Source organism: Cariama cristata, unplaced genomic scaffold (genome assembly GCF_000690535.1).
Source record: "Cariama cristata isolate BGI_N322 unplaced genomic scaffold, ASM69053v1 scaffold1826, whole genome shotgun sequence".
In the NCBI taxonomy this organism is placed as follows: domain Eukaryota; kingdom Metazoa; phylum Chordata; class Aves; order Cariamiformes; family Cariamidae; genus Cariama; species Cariama cristata.
Window position 1 is genome coordinate 11,629 of NW_009623596.1, and position 21,006 is coordinate 32,634.

General features: G+C 46.8%; 1 protein-coding gene across 1 annotated transcript; it reads right to left on the minus strand.

Moving 5' to 3' along the window:
• Nucleotides 1-212: 212 nt before the first annotated feature.
• LOC104163688 (chromosome unknown open reading frame, human C6orf89) lies at nt 213-17,505 on the minus strand. Its single transcript, XM_009702779.1, has 7 exons — nt 17,303-17,505; nt 15,860-16,025; nt 3,584-3,738; nt 3,136-3,257; nt 1,735-1,861; nt 905-1,028; nt 213-505 (listed from the first exon to the last, which is right to left on the minus strand). The coding sequence occupies exons 1-7, from the start codon at nt 17,489-17,491 to the stop codon at nt 420-422; spliced, it is 969 nt and encodes a 322-aa protein (XP_009701081.1). The 5' UTR covers nt 17,492-17,505; the 3' UTR covers nt 213-419.
• Nucleotides 17,506-21,006: the final 3,501 nt, after the last annotated feature.

Consider the following 21,006-nt stretch of genomic DNA (forward strand, 5'->3'; position numbering starts at 1 on the left):
CAAAGTTGCCTCCTCAGGAGGAATGTACACAGAAATGTCACACACCCCCTCCACTCCCAAACCCCACCCGGAAGTTTCAGAAGTGCCATAATCCAACAAAGGACACAAGGTGAATCTCATCCTGAGAAATCCCTCTGTTGCTCCTGGAAAAAAACAACCTTTGCTGCAAACCCAGGGCTTACCTGAGGGGACAGGGAAGGTCATAAATAGCTTGAGCTTCTCCCAAAATACATTTGGGGAAAGGCAAAGAATTACCTCAAGGGTCAGGAAAACAGTCATTTTTAAACACTGTAAACATGCAGGGTGGCAAAGCTGCCCGCCCCAGTTGCCCCAGCTCTCTCTCCTTCAAGACGTTGCCTTGGCTTCAAAGCGGAAAGTCTTCTTGTCCTGGAAACAGCTGTTTTCCCACCCCACCGTCCTTAGCTAGCAGCTCCATCACAAACAACCGCTGGCTCTGTCCCTTTGGCCATGAAGCTCATCGTCCAGTAATCTGCGCTGGCATAACCTTTGGAAGATGCAATGAAGAGGCCATATTAGATGAATCCATGGTTAATGATTGCTCACATTTCCCATGAAGTGTTGGGGGTATGCAGAAGCTCTATGGAAAGACACTGCCCTCAATGACATGCTGGGTTTGTAACACCCAGCAGAGCACTGTGTCTTGTGTAACCCATGCTGCTCAGTTTTTACACTGCCTTATGGTATCCCATGGTATTCCAGGTCACAGACTCCTAGTCCAGAATGGTCACTCCTCTGTACTGCCACAAGCAGGCACACACCAGTTTGGTGGTGGTAATGGCACACACCACCTTCTCAGGTGTCAGACAGAAAAGACCCAGCTGGAAGCAGTCTCCTGGCTCCAAGGAACCTCCCAGACCCTGCATGCTACAGCACAGGTACTCACCCACATCTCCAGCTTCCAGTTCCACCTTGAACATCTCACAGTGTCCTCTGCACTTGTCCAGAGGTACAACAGTCAGGGTGAGCTGTCCACTTCCAACAGCAAAGAGGCTGTGCAAACTGTAGCTCTAGGATGAGAGAAGAATATTTTAAAAGCCTTGCTAGTTTTTCTTGGGTCTGTCTGATCAAACAAGGGGCAAGTCACTGTCCTGCAGCAAGGCGAGACAGTGCAAACCACAGGTTTGCTCCTCTCCCCAGTTACCAGTAGATCATAGCTGAGGTTAGCTGCACGCAAGGGTCCTTCTCCCCTCTTCTGTCCATGGCAATGCAGGCCCTCCACACCCACAAAGCCCACAAGAAAACAGAGGAGAAGATCAGGCTAGAAGCCTGAAGTTCACTCTCTTCAGTGAAATGTCTTCATGGCAGGTATCTTGGAATGGGTGAGACTCACTGCCAAGAACAGCTCCTAAAATGCAACTCAAACGAATTCTGCCCAACTGTGCACAAAAAGACCATCCCCTCACTCAGCTACAGAGCAAGGCTAGGACATAAGGACATAAACGTGAACAGAGATGGGACACCACACAGACATCTCTAACTGCAGAGGGAGATGGACACAGTGTATCATCTGCACACAACTAGACACAGCTTCTGGGTGGTACAGCAACCTTGAGATGCCACGTTACACAGGGATGGACAGAACTGACACAACCCTAAACCCTTCTTGTCAGGATTGTACCAGCTGAAAATATCCTGCAAATCCCCCAAAGACTCGGAGCTTCCAGAGGACAACTCACAGACAGGGAGAGAATGTCTCTGGGATGAATTTCTCACCTTATTCCCCAAATCTGGATGGCGGATGAGGAAGCAGCTCTCCAGAGACACTGTCTTGGGGAAGGACAGCAAAGAGGAAGTGGGGAAAAATTCCTGCAGAATCCGAGTTTTATTCACAGATTTGTTCCTAAACAAAACAAAACGCTCCATATTAAAGAAATGCCACACCATGATAATGCTTGTACTTAAAAGGCTACTTTTCAAGATCAAAATTCTTCACAAATATTCATTCTTGGTAAACGTATGATAGACTAGCCCTGGGAGCTAGAAGCAAAATTCAACCTCTCAGCTTCTAAACCCTTCCTTCATATCATCCTCTTAGTACCTGCGGCAGGATCACGTAAACAGGAATGAAAGAGATCGTGATGGATGCCTAAACTTTTCCTTCCCCTGTTCCCTTCAAATGATCTGAATCATTGATCGGATCCATTAATTATAAAAGGTGCAGAGAGGTGGCATTGTACACAACCATAACTGAAACCACATGGCAAGGCAGGGGGAATCCAAGTCTACTCTCTAGGCCAGGGAATGTAATTGGAAAAGGCAGGGTGGGGCTTGTTATTTTTACATGTCTAATGGCTTGACATGATTAATACTTCTGTATCCTGGTCATCCATCTACCAGGGCTGCGGTCAAGAAGTGCAGCAAGAAGATCCCACCTAAGCACTAGCCAAAGCACAGACTTCACCGTGCCCGTCTCCAAGCCTGCTTGGACACTGCTCCTTTGCTCATACAACGGTGCCAGGGAGCCTGCTCCACTTCGGGTGGCACCTTCCCACGTTACTTCTCACTCTTCTCCACATGAAAAGACTTTGCTAATATGCTGGGCTGCTCTGCAACCTTAGAGAGCTCTGAATTGTTCACGTATCTTGGTAGCCCCACTAAAGGCAAAAAGCTTTTAGTTAACAGGGGATCAGGATTAGGGCTGGCCATTTTTCCTGCATGAGACCAAACACAAATAGCAGGATCCCCTAGCTTTCTGTTACTTCTCAAGTGTTTTGCAAATGTCATAGTATCTCTTCTCAGTCAACACTAATGGCGGAGGATTTCCACTGAGGTGATTAGAAATACAAACCAGTTGCTCAGGTGATCAGATCAGAGCCCAGATGACTAACATGAGGTCTGAAGAACAGGACTGAGCAGTCACTGGGATATTTTTGTCTTGTAAGGGGAGCAATACGTGAAGTCCCAGCCATAGTACTTCATTTTTAGTGCAGAAGACCTCTCCTTGGATCTAATCAGTGCCAGCAAGCAGACAGAGAAGCCTGTAACTCACTCCTGTTCCCCTCACCTCCAGTTAAGAGTGCAGCTTGCAAGCTCCTAGTAGTTCATGTAGGTAAAGAGCCTGGGCACCCCTGCAGAAGGGATGTATACATCCATCGTGTTTTGTCTTTGACTCACCAGGGAAAGAAAAATGGGCAGCTCCACAATTCAGCTGAATTTTCTTCTATTATAACCTCTGCCAGTTCTGGATCCTGGGACTGAAAATGCTTCAGTTCCTCATAGGAGAGATGCTGCCCTGTCTTAAATGACACAAAACAAAGCTGTGCACCTACGGTTCCTCCCCGCTCCCATTTCCATCCCGCCAAAGAACATCCAAGAGTGACAGCCTTCTAGATTGCTAAGTTTCAAACCACAATGATAATTAGTCAGAGGAAAAACTTGCTAAGGGCGCAGTGAGCTCCTCAGGCCCTGGCATCCTTAAACTGGGGCTAAATGTCTTCTTAGATATACATTCTACCTCAATCAGCAGTTTGAGTTTGTGCTTGAAAATAATGGGCAGGGGCCTTTGGCTGGTGCTAGTCAAGAGTTTGGACTAATCATCCAGCCTTACAAATCCATGCATTACCTTGATTAGAAAAGGCTGAGACCTCTGGAGCTTTTCTGATAGTTCTCCAAAGTCTGTCACTATGTGAAGGCTTTTCACAGCAGAACAGACTGTGCAGTTTGCAGGAAGCGCAGAAGTGTTCTGTTTGCAACCTGCTGCCCACCAGTCCTGGCATTCTTGGGAAGAAACAAGAGAAACGTGTTTAGTAAGACCAAAAATGAAATGGAAAGGAGACAGACTCCATGATAAACTCATTATCCCTCACATGAAATACTGAGATTTCTTATAGCTTCCACTGGGTGTAAGTTACTCAAAAAGAGCACGCTTCACTGGGCAGGGAACTTGTCACAGAACGTTTCTAGCACAGGCTAAAGATTTTGGAGATATGGCTCAGGGTTGTGGGAAATGGGAGAGCTTTATGGAAATTCCACTTCTCTCTCTATATAAAGGCATACAGGTTAAGCTACCCTTTCATTATCAATAGAAGGATGACAACCACCATATACAGTGCAATTAAACTGAAACAAGTCCACAAGCAAAAGAGCAATCCATGTAAGTTACCAAGATGTCCAGAAGACAAAAAAAATGATCCAGGTTGAAAACAGTAACACAGTTAGTGCTGGTGCCATGAACCCTGCTAAGACGTACCTGAAGTCACTACTCTCTCCTTTACCTCTGAGGTAATTAAGAAATTCTCTGTCCTGGGCAAAGTTTGCCCAGTCTCTGATGTGCAGAAGATGCTGGGGAACACGGGATTTCACCAAGATGCGCTGCCGCTGTTTTCATTCATCCCTTGCATTGACTTGAAGATGAAATGAGGAGAAAAGTCCCAGCATGAGGATCCCCTGGACCACAGCTACATGCATTTTAAATTCCAGAATTCCTTGTTACACCACAATTGGCTGAACTGGCCTACAATGAACACTGCATATGTTTACATCTTCAAAAATTCAATTTTTATGTGAAACCATTACTTGATGCCTATCTCCTGCCTCCCTCCTCCAATTTAACAGCCCTCCCAGCACAAAAAAGTAAGTAAACAGTAACAGAAGTGACATGTTGCAGCACTGAATGAACAGGACAAGAACTGATAATGCTGAATGCCCCACGTATTTCTGTGCTAAAGGATCTGCAGAAGCAGCTGCTACACCGAAAGGACGTGGCTCTAATTTTGCGGCAGTGACAGCCCTGGTTCTGCAGCCTTAATCCGACAAGGAAATGTTTAACTTGGGCAGTGGCAGCAAACCCACTCAAGAGCCTGATCTGTCAGGGTGGGTTCGGGAAAACCCACGGTCCAGGACACATCTCACATGAAACATCCAGAGATCTGTCCTCACGACAGGCCCACCCATCCCATCCAGTGCCAGCACATGTCAAAACAGCTCATGTCTCCTGGACATCGCTGCAGGCCACCCACTTGGGAAAGAGAGTGGATGGGAAAGGGGAGAAAGAGCCAGTGAAACCTGTCTGAAAAATAAAGTTGGGAAACAAGGATGCACAGCAGCTTTTCGCAGGGTCGGGGGGGAAAGACCTCGCACAGCCTGCGTGTTACTGCCATCATGGTTTCCAACCACACTCAGGCTCCTGTGCATGGGTAATAATTGATGAACAGCACTTAATAGGAAAGCTCTTGTTTTATTTTTCCCTCCGACATCTGCAACAGACAACAAGGAATTTTATAGAGGATTTAGATTAATTTGACATAACAGCAAGGAGCAGATTGGGATTCATTTTGCTTTTTTCTTTCTGAATATTTCCAATCAACTCCCAAATGCTGCATTTCCCACCCTACTGCTGGGATATGGACTGAAAGGGTTCAGGATATAATTCCTAGTCTTTCTAGAAGACGTGTCTACACTGCTTTCAGGGAAAGCGGTAAAAAGGCAAAACAAAGTGTAAAATCCTTATTGCAAGCAGAAGTTCCACTCCCATGAGAAACTGCTCCAATGTACTTTCCCTCTCTGCTCACAAGAGAAAAAAGAAAATCTTTGTTCCACTGCCTGTAAAAAGCTTCAATTTTACAACAACAAAACAACTCACAAAAACCAGCTGGTCAGTGACAGGAAACAAAAGACTGAAAGATTTCACCAGAGGAAGGGCAGTCACCATGAAGAGAAGGAGAAAACATATCTTACGGTCTCTCATCATACAGGGAGCAGCAACACTAGAATTTCTCTCTGGGCAAAACTTAGAAACCTCATCCCAGAGCATTAAGCACAGTTATCCCAAAATTTTCTCTCCGGGCTCAGAGCAGTACCCCACGTAAGGGGATGCTAATCAGCTTGACAGTATAGAGCTTGATTCCTCTTTTGAGCTAGGCTTGGATATTTGCATTCTCAATTGCTCGATTCAGGAGGTTATTTCTTTTCCCCATGAATAACCCAAGCAGAGCACAGTTGAGATGCATTTCAAATGCTGCAAGTGGGGTTGTGGGATTTTTTTTTCCTTTTTTTTTTTTTGGTAATTAATCTTTTAGAGTTATTGTTGAGGTTGTTAGCCTGTGCACCAGCATGTGTGTGACTGGCATGACAAGTACAGGCAGTGAGAAGTGCCTGCCCTTCCCAGGGAGGGAGGGAGAAGAGACTACACACAGAGGAGAAGGCATGCAACTGCACACTGGGGACCAGAGCAGGAGTTTTACCGAGGATGCTTAGTCTCTCTGCCGATTACCCTCCCTGCATTCCTTTTACATTATCACCCAGCCCAGACACCCTGGGGGATTATTTTGGTTTAAGTCGAGTGCGCTGCCTGCGCACAAAAGACAGACGCACTCTTCATCCCACTCTTCATCCCAGCACAACCATCACACTCGGTTTAAGTCAAGTGCGCTGCCTGCGCACAAAAGAAAGACGCACTCTTCATCCCAGCACAACCATCACACGATGGTCCCATCCACTCGCGTTCAAACGTTTAAGTGCTGGGCGTGTGCAATTATCCCTGCGGAGTTTGAGTGCAAGAAAGCAGCTGTAGTATTGACACATACAACTATCCATTACAAGACAGAAGTGCAGGCCAGTCCCAACTAACCTTTCCTCCATACTTGTGCTTTCTTACCTCTTCTTGAGGGGCAGCCTTCAGTTTATTAAGCAGAACCTCAGGTCATATCCACCTAATATTTGTTTTTATGCTTTATTAGCTCTCCAAAACAAGAGCTGTCTTCTCCCCTGCGTCAGGATAGCTCCTAGCAGAGCAAGGGCTGGGGACTTCCAGCTGCTAAAACAGCACAGACGAAGAGATAACAACTTTCCTTAAAATGCATCTATGATTAATGCTAGAAGGAGTTTATGACTGTACTTTCCACTATGCAGAAAAATAATTTTCAACTTACAATCAATTTAAAATGAGCACCCCGCCCTTCTTGGCCATTTTCACAGAGGATTTCCCAAGTTTTTGGCTGTCCCCAGAACTAGAGAGGGGTGTGTGTGCACAACCCCAGAGATGCTGGGTGTGGACGATCAGATTGGAAGCTAAGAGGTAACTGAGTGGACCTGGCCCCGCTTCTGCCCGTCGCTGCGAAGCAATAATACTTGCCCGCATAGATCTGAGAGCAAGGTCTCAGCAACAGCTCTAGTCTCTTCAGGGACCATATTGAGGGCAAAATACCACTCTGCCACTGCAGCAGGTTCAACGGGAAGCCCTGTAGCAGGGGGACCTTTTGCTCCTACAAGACACATAGAGTCAAGGGCTCTTCCTGACCCTAATGAAGCGTTGGAAACAAAGTCTCCTGCATGTAGAACTGCAGATGCTGAGGCAGCTTGCTGGTTCCCCACCAAGCTGGTTTGCTCCCCAGCACTCAGGACTCCAAGGCTGAAGAAATCTCCAGCAGGCGAGCAATACCTACGTCTGCACAGGAAAGCCTGATCCAGGGGAGGGGAGACTCCCCCAGGACTTCACAGTCCCCTCCTGGTCTTCTGTCCTTAAGAGTTCTTGCTCCCATCACCCATAATGACTAGAAGAAAGCTCCCCAGAGGCCTGTCTAATGCACCAAGCAGCTCCACAATCTGCAAAGGTTGGTTCCAAATCCCCAATTCCTCTTTCTGAGGATGACGCTATTCCACAGTCCCACCACACACCTTGCTAGGCACCAGTGCTAAGAGTATTAAAGCAACTTCAGCAAGCGCAAGATGAACTCAGGGCTCTCAAGACAGACCGTCTTGCGCACTGAATATTCACAAGACATTTCTCTGTCCTTTCTTGTAGGTCCATTGTACAAGCCTGGCTGTTCCATTAACACTCACAATACTTTTGGACTGTCCCTCACAGGATCCAATGTATCATCAAGAACTACAAAAATACCTGTAATCAGGGTAGGTGAGGAGGTAAACCTCAGGGCTCTCAAAACGCATGACCAATTCAAAGGTAAGCTCAGGATGGGGGTGGACTCATCCAGGCCCGACCCAGTGACCCATTCACGGCGCTGCACTGACAGTCACAACCTTGTACCTACGTGCTAGATCCAACAATGAGAAGATGCTGATTTCCACACTTTTACAATGTTTCCCCACAGCTGCACATTTGTAAAAGTCAGGGGATTTTTGAAGGGTCTCTTCAGATCCACCTTGAAAGGAAGGGATCAAGATCTCAGCCTACCCTTTGCTGTCTGTGACCATACTCTCCCCTTGGCCAAAGGGACCCTTTATGGATGCACATCTGACAGCCTGTGGCATACTTTCCTCCTCCATTCATTTTCATAGCAAAAGCCCAACCACAAGCTGGTTCTTACAGCTGACATAGGGCAGAGCTTTTTAAGAGACATTCCATCCCACCTGTAAGATTCCCAGTATCCTGGGCTGCATCCAAAGCAGCATGGCCAGCAGGTCAAGGGAGTGGATTCTCCCTCTCTACTCTGCTCTGGTGAGACCCCCCTGCAGCACTGCCTTCAGCTCTGGGGCCCTCAGCACAAGGAGAACATGGACCTGTTGGAGCAAGTCCAGAGGAGGCCACGAAGATGATCCGAGGGCTGGAGCACCTCTGCTGTGAGGACAGGCTGAGGGAGTTGGGGTTGTTCAGCCTGGAGAAGAGAAGGCTCTACGGAGACCTTAGAGCAGCCTTCCAGTACCTAAAGGGGCCGACAGGAAAGCTGGGGAGGGACTTTTTACAAGGGCATGGAGTGACAGGACAAGGGGCAATGGTTTTAAACTGGAAGAGGGAAGATTTAGATGAGATATTAGGAAGAAATTCTTCACAGTGAGGGTGGTGAGGCACTGGAACAGGTTACTCAGAGAAGCTGTGGATGCCCCATCCCTGGAAGTGTTCAAGGCCAGGTTGGATGGGGTTTTGAGCAACTTGGTCTGGTGGAAGGTGTCCCTGTCCACGGCAGGGGGGTTGGAATGAGATGGTCTTTAAGGTCCCTTCGAATCAAACCATTCTGTGATTCTGTGATGAAAGGGCCCACAAGATTCTCAGTGCTCTGATGCCCAAGTACTGTCATCGCAGAATGGCTGCAGCTCTCCTTCCAGTTGGAAATATCTAGCTTCCAGATGCTGGATTTTACAGTGCTGTTTTCCATTATTTTAAGGGCAGGGATTTGCAAGGTCTAGCCCTTAACCTTAAAGTGAAGTTGCAGCTCATAACCTACTGTTATTGCTTTGACAGCCAAAGAATATGGAGATCAGGTTGTTCTTGCTCCTGAGACACAACTAGCCACTTGCCACCTTGGGACCACTGCAGACTTACAGATACCATACTCCTCAAGTAAATAGCTTGTTACTTGCCGCGCTATGCCCCTGCTGCAGGATACACTATATGATTATCACCACGACCCCTTTCCCAGATTTTATAGAAAGATAAAAAGAGTATTTTAAAGAGAAGAAAACTAATTTAGACATCATTTCATGATCAAAATCTACGACGTGTAAATCTCATCCTTCTTACTTGACAAATGTAGAAATTAAGAGCTCTGTAGTTACTGTGTGGCACAGTTCGGAGGAGATATTCGGAGCACTTTGTTGCAAAAGCAATGTTTCCCAAGCTCCATCTTGCTGAAATTCTTCACAAGGTTAAAAATTAATTTGATCATTTACAATGTCATGTCAAAGTCAGGCTAAACTGATGAGTAAGTCAGAGAGGAATCATAAGGAGTGCTTATTAATTACAGTGTGGAAGTCCTCATTATGGAATACATCACAGTGGGGTTTTAAATATATACAACAAAGAGGGTCCCTGTTCAGCGCAAGATCCTCACCTCTTTCTCATATTGAACTTTTTTGTAGCTCTGAGTATATTGAATATATTTATGCCAGGAGAAGAAAATACCTCCCAGTTTGCTTCATAACATTTTTAGGAACAGCTAGCAACAAAATAACAGCTACAAGTAAACCTATCAAGAAACTCTCATTTTTGTTCTGGGTAAAAAGTCAACAGCTCGAAGAACTACTCATTCATTTCACTAATGGGTAACGGCTGGGCAAACAACCGAAGGATGATTGAGTCAATCTCTAGCAAAGCACAAAAATGATTTTGATCCAACGAAATATTGTGAAATCAAGTCTGCTCAGCCTAGCCTAGGAGGAACTCACAGTCCACTGGGATGAAAGAGCATTATTTCCAGGAGATAATCTGCACCTACCAATCTAGAAAACTGAAGGCAGGGACCAAGCTGTCAGGAAAGCCTCCAAAGTCCACTCCAGCCTACACCTCTGGTTACGTGCCCTAGAAGACAGCTTGTACTGCTCTGGCAGCGCCTGCATGAGCAATCTGGCTCAGAGGAACGGCACGCTTTTGAAACAATTCCCTCCCAGTTGCTGCCACTTGCCCGATGGTGGCTTCAGTCTGTAAAGGGTTTGACGTGTCTGTGTCACTGGTGCAAAAAGGGCTCCGCTAGGCTGCTAAATGCCTCTGCAACAGGCCACGTATGGCACACTCTATTCCAGGGAGGCAAATCCAAAGTGAGAATTCATTTGCTCTGCAAATGAGGAAACAAGAAATTCTGAAGGCATCAAAATATAGAAGCAAAAGGAAGAGTCTCTGATGTTCTGGATTACCACAATGATTTGGAGTTAGTTTACTGTCAGCAAATCCAAATAAACAGTCCACTGGCTGAATGGTGACCAAAGTAAAGCAGTATGAAAACAGCTTGGCACCACCCTGCACTGCAAAGTCAGCCTTTTTTTTATTTTCCCCTTTGAACGAGACAACACACCTGCCTGTTTGTCACTCAGGTTATAATATAAAAGGATTGTTTACACACACATAGAAAAGACCAGACAAACTGGCAGCCATACAGCTATGGGAGGGAGCCCTGCACAGTGCTGCAACCCACATCACGCTCACATACACCTCAAAATGCTCCAGCCCTCGGAGCGGGTCCATGAAAATATGCACGAACACAACAGCAAACCAGTTTGACTTTGCTTAGTCAAAAAAAAACCCAAACAACCAAACAAGAACCTTCACGAGCAAGAGAAGGCCATGCTGAAGGCAGCAAGAAGTTAAAAATCAGATCCTGCTTGACTTCCCAAGCAGCCCTGTTGTGCAACCCTTGCATTCAGAGCGGGCCCGTGTTCCTTGGGCTCACGCGTCACTGAACCCAGCAGGTCAGATGCAGCGTGGGCTGCAAAACCCACAGGGAAAGGCTGGCTGAATACCTGGGTGCTTAACCCACCTTGCACTCAAGAAGCAGAAAGTCCACCTCATGGGACCCACCTTTCTGCACCAGGGATAACACGCTTCAGGGCTACAGTAAGAGGGGAAGAGAGGACTGTGAGAAGCAGAGAGAAATGTGGCTGTGGCTGGGCCACTGCAGGCTGCCTGCAAAGGGTTAAGATCAGAAAGAAGCTCGGACCTGGCCAGACGCCAAGGCAAGCCTCCAGCTACATTGAAGGTGATCAGCCAAGAGGCAAGGCTGCTGTCCTCTCCCAACAACCCAGCCTGCTGTGACCCATCCTCACAAACAGCTCTCACACCTGGCAGGCCTTGGGACGTGACAGTGACAGGCCATTTACAAGGTGTTGCTTAAAAACAGCTCCTCCAGCGGGGTTCCTTTCTCTAAAATAGATTATGTATAAAACCCATAAACACAATTTTAGCCCTACTGGTCTAGGCAAAAGGAGTATTTAACAGAAGGAGTCTTCTCCAAGCTGGGGGTAACTTGCACAGGATCCCTTTTCCAACACTCAGCTACGTGCGTGCTTGCGTCTGATTTTAGGTGTACTGAGCAGCTACCGATCCAGTTGATTTTGAACTGTGTAGGATGTATGTGGTCAGGCCTGGGTCTCATTATTAGAGGTAAAATTGGATTTTCCTTGAGGTCATTACAACCCCCTGCTATCAGTACAACATGCAGATTGTCACGTCGTTGGACGACAGCCTGTTTGCCGCTGACCGACCCGCTCTGCAGAGGTTTTTGAGCTGCAAGGACTGAACTTACCATGGGCAGACACATAAGTTAATGGAAGAGCAACTTAACGCTCTACTCACCACATCATTTCTCTGTGTGGCTGGCAGGGAACAGTTATCAACCAGTTGACATCAAAATTCATATTTAGATATTAACAAAGTTACAAGGATGTCCCACAGTTGTGAGGGAAAGGACCACTGAAAAACAGATAGAGTGACCACCATTTTGGTTTTAAAACTTCTGTTAAAAAAAGAAAAAAAAAAAAAAGAGAAGAAAACTTTTCATTTGGCTCCGATTACTACAGACTTTGAGAGCTCGTTATATTACTTCCTAATGCTTGCAGGGGAGAGGGAAGTACTCGTACCCCTACTTTGCACCAGAGAACTGAAATACAGAGGGAATGACTTTTCCATCCCAGCATACATCAGAGAACAGAAATGAATCCAGGTTACACAGGCCCTACTTTCTCCTTGGAACAGCACTAGAAAGCCTTGATTGAACCCACGTGCCCACCCAAAATCCACTGTGTTCCTTATAGCAGGTAGAACCCAGAGGTCTGCAAACTCATTGTCTCCCTGGGGGCTACGAGAAGTGCTGATCTACCCAGCTAAGAGCTGCGCACTGTGGCAGCGAGAGGCTTTTCCCCCAGTCTGGAGCAGGCAGCCTGACCCAGCACTAGGGCTTTCACAAGCTCTGCGTAAACATGAGCTCAGGAAGAGCAAATGCAAACCACATTTCTACAGAACTCTTCCTCAACTGAAGGGACCTTAGTTCCTAGCCCTGGGAAAACAGCTGAAAAGATGCACAGATGCCAAACCCAAGGGTCTAAAAGTCAGCTTTGAAGAAACAAAGGATGGGAACATTAGTTTTAACATGGGAATTGATCCGGGGGAGAGCGCCAGCAAGCAACAGAGCAGAGAGATAGGCAAAAAGGAAATTTACTTTGGATCTAATCCTACATACTTAACGCAAGAGAGCTTTGCGGACACTGCTCCTCACCTTGACTGCTCAAAGGTCCACCCACAGCCATGGACAGACAGGCAGCCCTTGTCATCCACAGCATGGCTCCTGGGGTGGAAGGGATGAGGATGAAGGTGAGAGTGAAGGCAGGTCACTGACGCGGAGGAAGAGGGGAGCAGTATCCTGCAACCCTGCTCCTCCCAAAGCCTCACCACCTCTCTAACATGCGGCTCTGGCTCCCAGAGAAAACCAGGCAACCAAGCTCCCCTTGTTCTGCAACACAAACCTGGCTTCTCAGCCCACATCTACCAGGGGACTGGGATCCAACCTGCAATCCCGGAGACAGGAAAGCTGCCCCAAGCCCACTGCTCCCCACACAGGCTCAGGAGGGCCAGCACAGCCCCAGACCGCAGCCCCATGCAGTCAGGCTGTCCCTACCTGCCCAGGCAGCTTCGGGCCCGGAGGAAGCGAACTGGACCACCCACGCACCCACGCTTGCCACGGCCGGGCTTCGTCCGCACCACGTTGGGCGGCGCGGCCAGGGGAAGTCTGCCAGCACTGCCGGTGGGCTAAGGCAGCCTCCAAACTGTTAACAGGTGGCTTTCAACAAGAACAGCCCAAGCTGGATTTGAACTGGTGCCCGAGCACAGAAAGCTCCAAGTTTCATCCTCAGCCCCCTCAAAATTTTCATCTACCAGGATCTACATAGAGAAAAGGAAGGGACTCGATGTACAGATTCCCCTTATTAGCGGTTTTCTCTGCTGCTCAGTCTCCTTGTGCAGTGCTTTCTCCTATGCAAGCATGCACTGGAGAACGCTAGACTTGCTTGCGAGACCTCCTGGCCTTATGGTCACATCAACAAACAGGACGGCAAAATGTAGCTTTATCCCTTCCCTTCTGCAGGCCACAAGGCCAAAATTAAGGGCAAAACATTACATCATGCACAAGGTAGGGCTGAAAGAGCTCAGGAGACCACTCAGCCCCATGCCACGAAAATCCCTCTTCCAATCCCCGATGGATGGCTTTACTACGCTCCACTCAGCAGCAAGCTGTGAAGTTGACACTAGCCTCACTGGGACAGCCAGACACTGGGACACAGCTGCCTGCCGGGAAGCCAGGACACGAGGGATTCCCACAACAACCCAGCCAAGGTTCAGGCAGGGTGCTGCCCTCTCCCACTAAAACAGTCGGGGTCTAGTCCTGTTCCTTTTTCTGAGGCAGGATCCAAGTTACGCCCAGCCATCCCTAGCAAATCTGTTAATTGGGACATGTTGTGGTTTCTACCACAACCTAATGCTGTTAGAAAAACAGAGCGGGAACTGCCTCATCCCCTCTGAACCTCCCCTCCTTTCCCCAGAGCTGGCTTGCTGCCCACCCTATTGCTCATCACTTCAGAAAACTTCTGGGACTCGGAGGCATGAGGGATTTCATACGCATTTAAATGACAACCTTGCATCCTTCCTCTCCATCCATCCTCCCCTTTTCCCTTGCTCCTTTGGATGCTTCCCGATCTCCTCCCCATTCAGCTGGTTTTCCCATCAGTAGCCCAGGCTTGCTCCTGCTCTTATTTATCTTCACAGCAAGACACTCATGATTTCAGGCTGCCCTGGTCCTAGAAACCTTTTGCTGTCCCAAGGAACCTCCTTGGGCTCTTCTCATCCGAAGGGGCCCTGCGGCATCTGAAGGAAGAACCGGTCAATTTTCTGAATAAAATTTCACTCAACAAATACCAGCATTAGAGATCCCATTGGTTTCTTTCTCCATAGAGAAGCAGAAGGGTGTTGACTCGCGTCAATGCTGAAATGCAGTAGATAAGCAGGTTACTAATGTCAAGTGGCTATCAGAGCCACGTCCTCGCCTTTGTTTTTTCCTCCCTGCGAGAGATTCCAGTGTATAAGGAAGGAGATGAACAATGGGGGATACCCCGTCCCACCCATACGAACCTGAATCAACAGAAATCCCACATGTCAGCGGAAGAGAGGGAGACACACAGAGAAAATGCAGAATGGCACTGGCATTTCAGGGCGTCCTTTTTAGCTACGGCAGGAAGGTCAGAGCCAGAACAGACAACTCCAACACAATGAGCTGCCGAAGCTAAATATAAACCCATCGAGGGCATGGATACAGCAGTTTGTTTTTACAGTGAGCCGACAGACCGTCAACATTGTGCCACATCCCTGCTCAAAATAATTCACAGCTTTATCATCACTGACAGTCTTTGTATTTTATCAAAGAGGCAGAGCCCATGCTTACACCCATTCGCCAGTCTAAGTCAGTTAAGTCAGTGGAAACGATTAACTGAGAATGGGAAATACTCAAACTTTTCCATTTCTATTATGCCAGCCTAGGAAAATCTATTACGTACTTCTCCTGTGATGGGACCACCTCATTATGGAGCCACTTATCTCGCTTCCTCACACACACATGCTCTCTCTACCCTTAATGTTACATAAACTGCTATAAACACCACGGCTCTCAAGCCCACAGTCATTTCCCAACACACCTCTTGGCAAAAACTACTTTTCCTTAAAGCCGGGTCACATGTAGAGGTTTCTACACTTTGCTCACAGATACCAAGATTTGGTTGACAAACTGTTTTTGCCTTACTCATAAAAAAAATTAAAAAGGTGACATTCACCAGCATAGCTATCTCGATATGATTCTCAGCATTGCAAAGATTTTTAGAGGAAGGGGAACTCTTGTGGAAAAAAAAAACCCGAGGTGTTAAAAGCAAGGAAAAGAGAATGTGCAAGAACAAAATGATGAAGTTAGAGATAAAATATACTTCAGCCCCAATGAATGGAAGAGAAAGAGCCCTAGCGAGAATTCAGGGTGCTATTTTTAAGTACAGTGGTAGGAAAAGAGAAAGCCATGGTGCCATGCCAGTAACACATTTGTTATTTGGTGCCCAGCGAGACACTCAAATGATTCGCATGGCTGGTATTTAACTTGGTATTTCTTGCTAGGCTTATGTTACAGCAGAGAAATCATTTCCTTACTCTCGAGCATGTATTTCTTGGCAATAGGCAGAGAAAGCAGACGGATGTGACCGATGAGGGAGCCCCAGGCATGGGCTCTGGAGAGCGAAGCTTCAGGCGGCAGCGGGCTGTATGGCTGGATCAGGAAGTAAACAGTCAGCAAAACCAACCCCAGTGTGAGCAGGCCCTGCGAGAGAAAACAGACACATAATTAATTATACTGCAGTGAGCTGATGTGCCTTCAGAACAGGACACACCTTCTGGCTCGTATCAAAGGGTTGTGGCTGTGCGCTGTAAGATGAACACTCACATTTTTGCTGTCGCTCCTCATTCAACTGCAATGCTATTTATGTAGACAGAGTTGTCACTCAGTTTTATTGTTAGGGCTGTCCAAGGACGAAATTAAGCAGCCCTCAAACGCAAGGGACGCAACTCTGTTCATATATTTTAGCACCGCAAATAATCCAGCACCAGGGCAACAAGGATTATCTACAGATAGTTCCGATTCCTCCCACCTAATCAAATAAAAGCTTGCACTTCTGCCATACCTCTTACACAAGGTTTTCAAGGCTTTTTGCAAACATCCGTCAAGCCTCGAAACACTTTGGCAGAGTTGGCACCAGCTCCCTCCTCCATATCAGAATCCCAAAAAAGCCTTAAAGAGATGACATGACGCATTTCTCCTCCTGGCCAAAGTCAAAGTGAATCAACAGCAAAAACAAGAACAGAAGCTGAAAGTTCAAATTTCCAGTTTCCTGTTCTCCTGCCTCGTTCTACAGCCTTTTACAGGATGTGAGGCAGAAAGCTTAAATTTTTTTTCTAAATACAAACCATTGTGATGATTCTGTAAAGACAACACTAAAATATTACTGAATATTATGCCAGTAGGAAGGTTTTCATCCTTGCAGCAAGCATCTCAAACCTACCTAACAGCAGCATCCTTTCACCCACTTTGCAAAACTTTTTACAGCGTCTTTTAGTTAAGGGTCTCAAAACATTTTTCTCGCATCAAGCACCACAGTAACAGGTTTACTTTATAGACTAGAAGGAGAATAGAGACAGGTAGAAGCTTGTGATAGGGTCAGAAACAGAACCTGGGGCTCTTCATTATTCAACCCCGGACTTCAAGAATCTCCTCCCTTCCTCACATTTCCACTGAGGGTGCTGACACTAGGAGTCTTTGCCTGAAGAATCAACCCAAGTCTCATTCTTTAATAATTTAAGGAGAGGAAGGTGTTGACATGTTAAATTTTCAGCACACATGAGCAATTTCAAATCTTGGTCAGCTGTCTTCTGTTTTCAAACCAGCTCATGGGACAAAGGAAGGAAGCTACACTTCACAGCTTTTTAAATAAAGAACTCGGAAAAATCCATCAAGAAAGCGCAGTGGGAAATAAAAGGCTCAGGTGCAGAAGGAGAACTCTGACCCTCAAACGGTCTGTGCATGCACAAAAACCATCTTACCCTGTAGAGAACCACTAAGATAGGGTACCGTGGAGGTCCCCTTTGGGGTTCGTTTCTTTCCAAGAGCTGCTTGATGAATTTCTCAATGGCTTTTTCTGACATCCCACACTGGTGGCCAGTCTGCCTCACTAGATCAATCGTCTCCGATAGCTTGTCATAAATGCTGAGCTCATTGGCTGAAAGCTCCATGGCCTCCGATGAAAAATCCCTGTGGAGAGATTCAGTACGTTAATAGAAAACACGCTCCAGCCGTACAGCTCAACACCAGCATGTGCGGAGAGATCACAGGAACATCGCAACGTCTAGGCAAGAAGGAAGGCTGCTCTGGAGCAAACCTGTTTGCAGCCAAAGGCACAACATTCATCTGCGGTCCTAATAGTCTCTGCTGGTTCAATATCCCCCGGGGACTGAAAGAAGCCGTGAAATTTCCTGACAAGAGAAGAAGCAGCCGAGACTCACAGCTTATGTAAATGACAAAGCTTCCCAGAAATCAATGAAACGCCATTTATTCATCTATTCCAAATGAATCCGTCCCATAAAGCGATTGCTCACCGAGTACAAGAGCCAGCAATACAAAGCTGATCATCACACACAGTAGCCAAGATAAGGTCTCCTGCACTATAATTTTAGTCGCTTATTTTAACATAGATTTGTTCTCATTAAATCCCCTGTCAGCAGGAGGAACAGGACAGAGAAATAAGCAGTATGTGTGGGGCAAAGTTCAACAGTTTACAATTTGTTTACATTTTCACAACCTAAGGTCCAGGCCAACTGATTACTGAGGAACAGTAACATGATAGCAGCATGCTCTGCAGGCAACAAAAGCTCCTACCTTCCTCTGAAAGTTTGCCTGCAGGTCATTCACATGCAGAAATGCCACATAACTAAACACCGCAGCAAGAATTGCATCGTGAATGCGAGAGGGAAGCAAAAATGGCATTTGACAGCAAATTATTTGCGACTGTGAAATTTCAACGGGGAAGCTTGTAAGAACACACCTATGAGCGGTCAACATTAAGATGCCAAAAAGAGAAATGCGTTCCTCTACCACTCCCCCTGACTGCCACAAAGGCAGAGCCTCGCCATACCAAGAGCAGCAGATGGGCTGAAGAAAAGATGCAAAGAAATCGCTGGACAAGCTAATAGCTGCCAACATGAGAACCCCGTCGTCAGAGAGACATTTTGCCTCGGAAAAGCACTGCTAAGGGAAAGGCAGCATCTGTCAGGTTTTGCTTTGCCTCTTGTTTCTGAGCTGGGAAAATTCTAACCTGGATCAAACTTGGACAACCAAAAACTTTCTGGGGAGACAGAGTTTAGCAGTGCCTTGCCCTGAAAGCACAGACTGAGGACCATCATGTAAAAACACAAGAAGCACGACTGATACACCCAGCTCACAGCTGAAAAAGGAAATCAGGCCCCTGTCCCCCTTTTGCTCTAAATACTACTTGGCACCAGGAACCAGCTCGTGAATCCAGTGTGCCGCTTCACGCAATGCACCAACTTGCTCCGCAAAGTCTGTCGCTGTACTGCAAGAATGGTGTAACTATTTACACGGCTCTTCTCTGCACACACCTTGCAGCACAGCCTGCACTTTAAAAGCACAGATCCATTTTGCCCACTTGAGAACAAGCTGAGAAGCACTGCCTAACACGCAACCTAAACTTAGATTTGCTCTGCTGTAACTTGTTCTGGCTGCTCCCACAGGACAAATCAGCCATAAATATATGTATGTATATATCAAGAAATAAGATTCACTCGTTAGGCAACCAAACTTGAAACCCAATTTGCCTTTAAAGAACTGGCTGACAGCTCTCCCCCTAAACCATGGGCTCCCACAAGTCAGAACCCAAGCAACAGTATTTTTAATATTTTTTTTTTTCCCCTGCAACGCTAGGCTGTAGTTTCAGGAAAAAAAACAACCACTTTTCAACAGGACTACCAGCTTCAGGAATTGCTCCTCTCCCCCCAAGACCAACTCCCTGTTCTGCTCTTGCACATTTGTTTATGTGGTCACATGGTGAATCAGATCAGGAAAATTATCTGGCTGAAAAATAACCCCTATTTGTTTGGTCAGCAGCTGTCTAAGCATCCAACTCAAGCAGTTAATGTCAGATGTTATATTAATATTAGCGTCCAATTTCTAGCCACAGCTTTAGAAACACCAAAAGAGTAAAATGCCAAATTAAAACCTAACCCCAAGTGCACAATGAGAACATGCTGCACTACATTGCCAGGTTAATTAGCTCCTGGCCCTGTTATTCCGACATTCCTTGTGTTCCATGCAAATATTTGTCCCAGATCTTACCACTCAGGCAGCCCCATGGGCTAGCAAAGCTGCCCTAAAGCAGGTTTGATCAATAATATCTCATTATGGATCGTAAGCTCTCCAAGGCATGGACCTTTTCTTCTCATCTGTAAGGCACATGGCACGCATTTGACTCTATAAAAACAATACATTGCTTTACTAACTCTTTCATTCATGTAATACCCTGATTCATATAACAAGCAAGAGCCAGCACATCTGCAGGATATTAAATGCCTTTTTTTTCCCCCCAGCTTTTATGATTACTCCAGTTGCCTTGATGCTGCAACTGGTGTGCTAAATGGTCTGAAAGGTTATCTAGCTTCCTCTGGCTCCTGTGTGCCAAAGCTTTCACCTGTGAAGCTCTCCCGTGCCGAATTCCAGCAGATCCAGCGAGCTTCCCCTGCTTGCAGGATCCGCCTGGAACCACTTAAAACAATTATCCCGACAGAAACGCTGTCAAACGCGGCGATATCCCCTTTTCCAAACAGCACAAGCATCCCGCTATGATAAAATGCCAAGACGCAGCCCAGTTCTCCCAGCTCTACATTTGTACTCAACCCTGGGCAAACACCTTTGTAGACAACCCCTGCAAGTCACAGACACTAAAACCCCAACGCAGCTCCTTGACAAACTCAAGAGTAACCCACGTCCTCAGCTAGGAAACAAGGCACTACGCTCCCGCATTGTTTTGAGAACAGATGAGGCCTCAAAAAACAAATAACCCATTATTTCCCTTCCTATCACCACAATACGACCGACAAAACAATAACAACAGACTACTGTACCCGCTTCGCCACCACACGCACATACTGAGCAAGTCTTAGCCCTTGCAAACAGCAGCCCCTCAGAGACAGGCCTTTTAAGCCAGGGAACCCATATGCTATCTCTATTTTTTTTTTTAATGAACTCCACCACTTCAGGAGGAATAAGCAGCTCTCTCCACAAACAGAAATAGCGACGGCTCTCGGCCCGAAGTTTCCACCCAAGCGCCCAGTTCTGCCACAAACCCGATGCACGGCGGGGTGCTCCGACCCAGGCTCCAGAAAGCTAAATATTTAGAGAGAAACGCTGTCGGAGGAGTCTTTAAAAGGGAAAGCTTGCTCGCCTGAAACAGCGATATAAATAAAAACACATTCTCATCTGCTGTAACACCGGTTTTGCTGCCTCCCTTGGCCCTGCTCGGGGGGGTCAGGTCCCAGCCCTGGGCTAAACCCCCCGGAGAGAGGCCTGCAGCTCGGGGGGGTCAGGTCCCAGCCCTGGGCTAAACCCCCCCGGAGAGAGGCCTGCACCCCACCACAGGCCCACGGCATCGCCCTCATTTATCTCTGAGGCAGAGGAGCTTCAGTCAGGATTATTATTATTACTATTTTTTTTAAATCAATAAATTGAAGCAGAAAAC

What these genes read in the sequence shown, in the direction of transcription:
- LOC104163688 (XM_009702779.1), bottom strand. Translation starts at nt 17,491, where the DNA reads ATGGAGCTTTCAGCCAATGAGCTCAGCATTTATGACAAGCTATCGGAG. An exon ending in CAAGAAATACATGCTCGAGA is followed by an intron (nt 3,739 to 15,859) that starts GTAAGGAAATGA and finishes TTTCTTCCCAAG; the next exon opens with AATGCCAGGACTGGTGGGCA. An exon ending in ACTGGAAGCTGGAGATGTGG is followed by an intron (nt 506 to 904) that starts GTGAGTACCTGT and finishes CATCTTCCAAAG; the next exon opens with GTTATGCCAGCGCAGATTAC.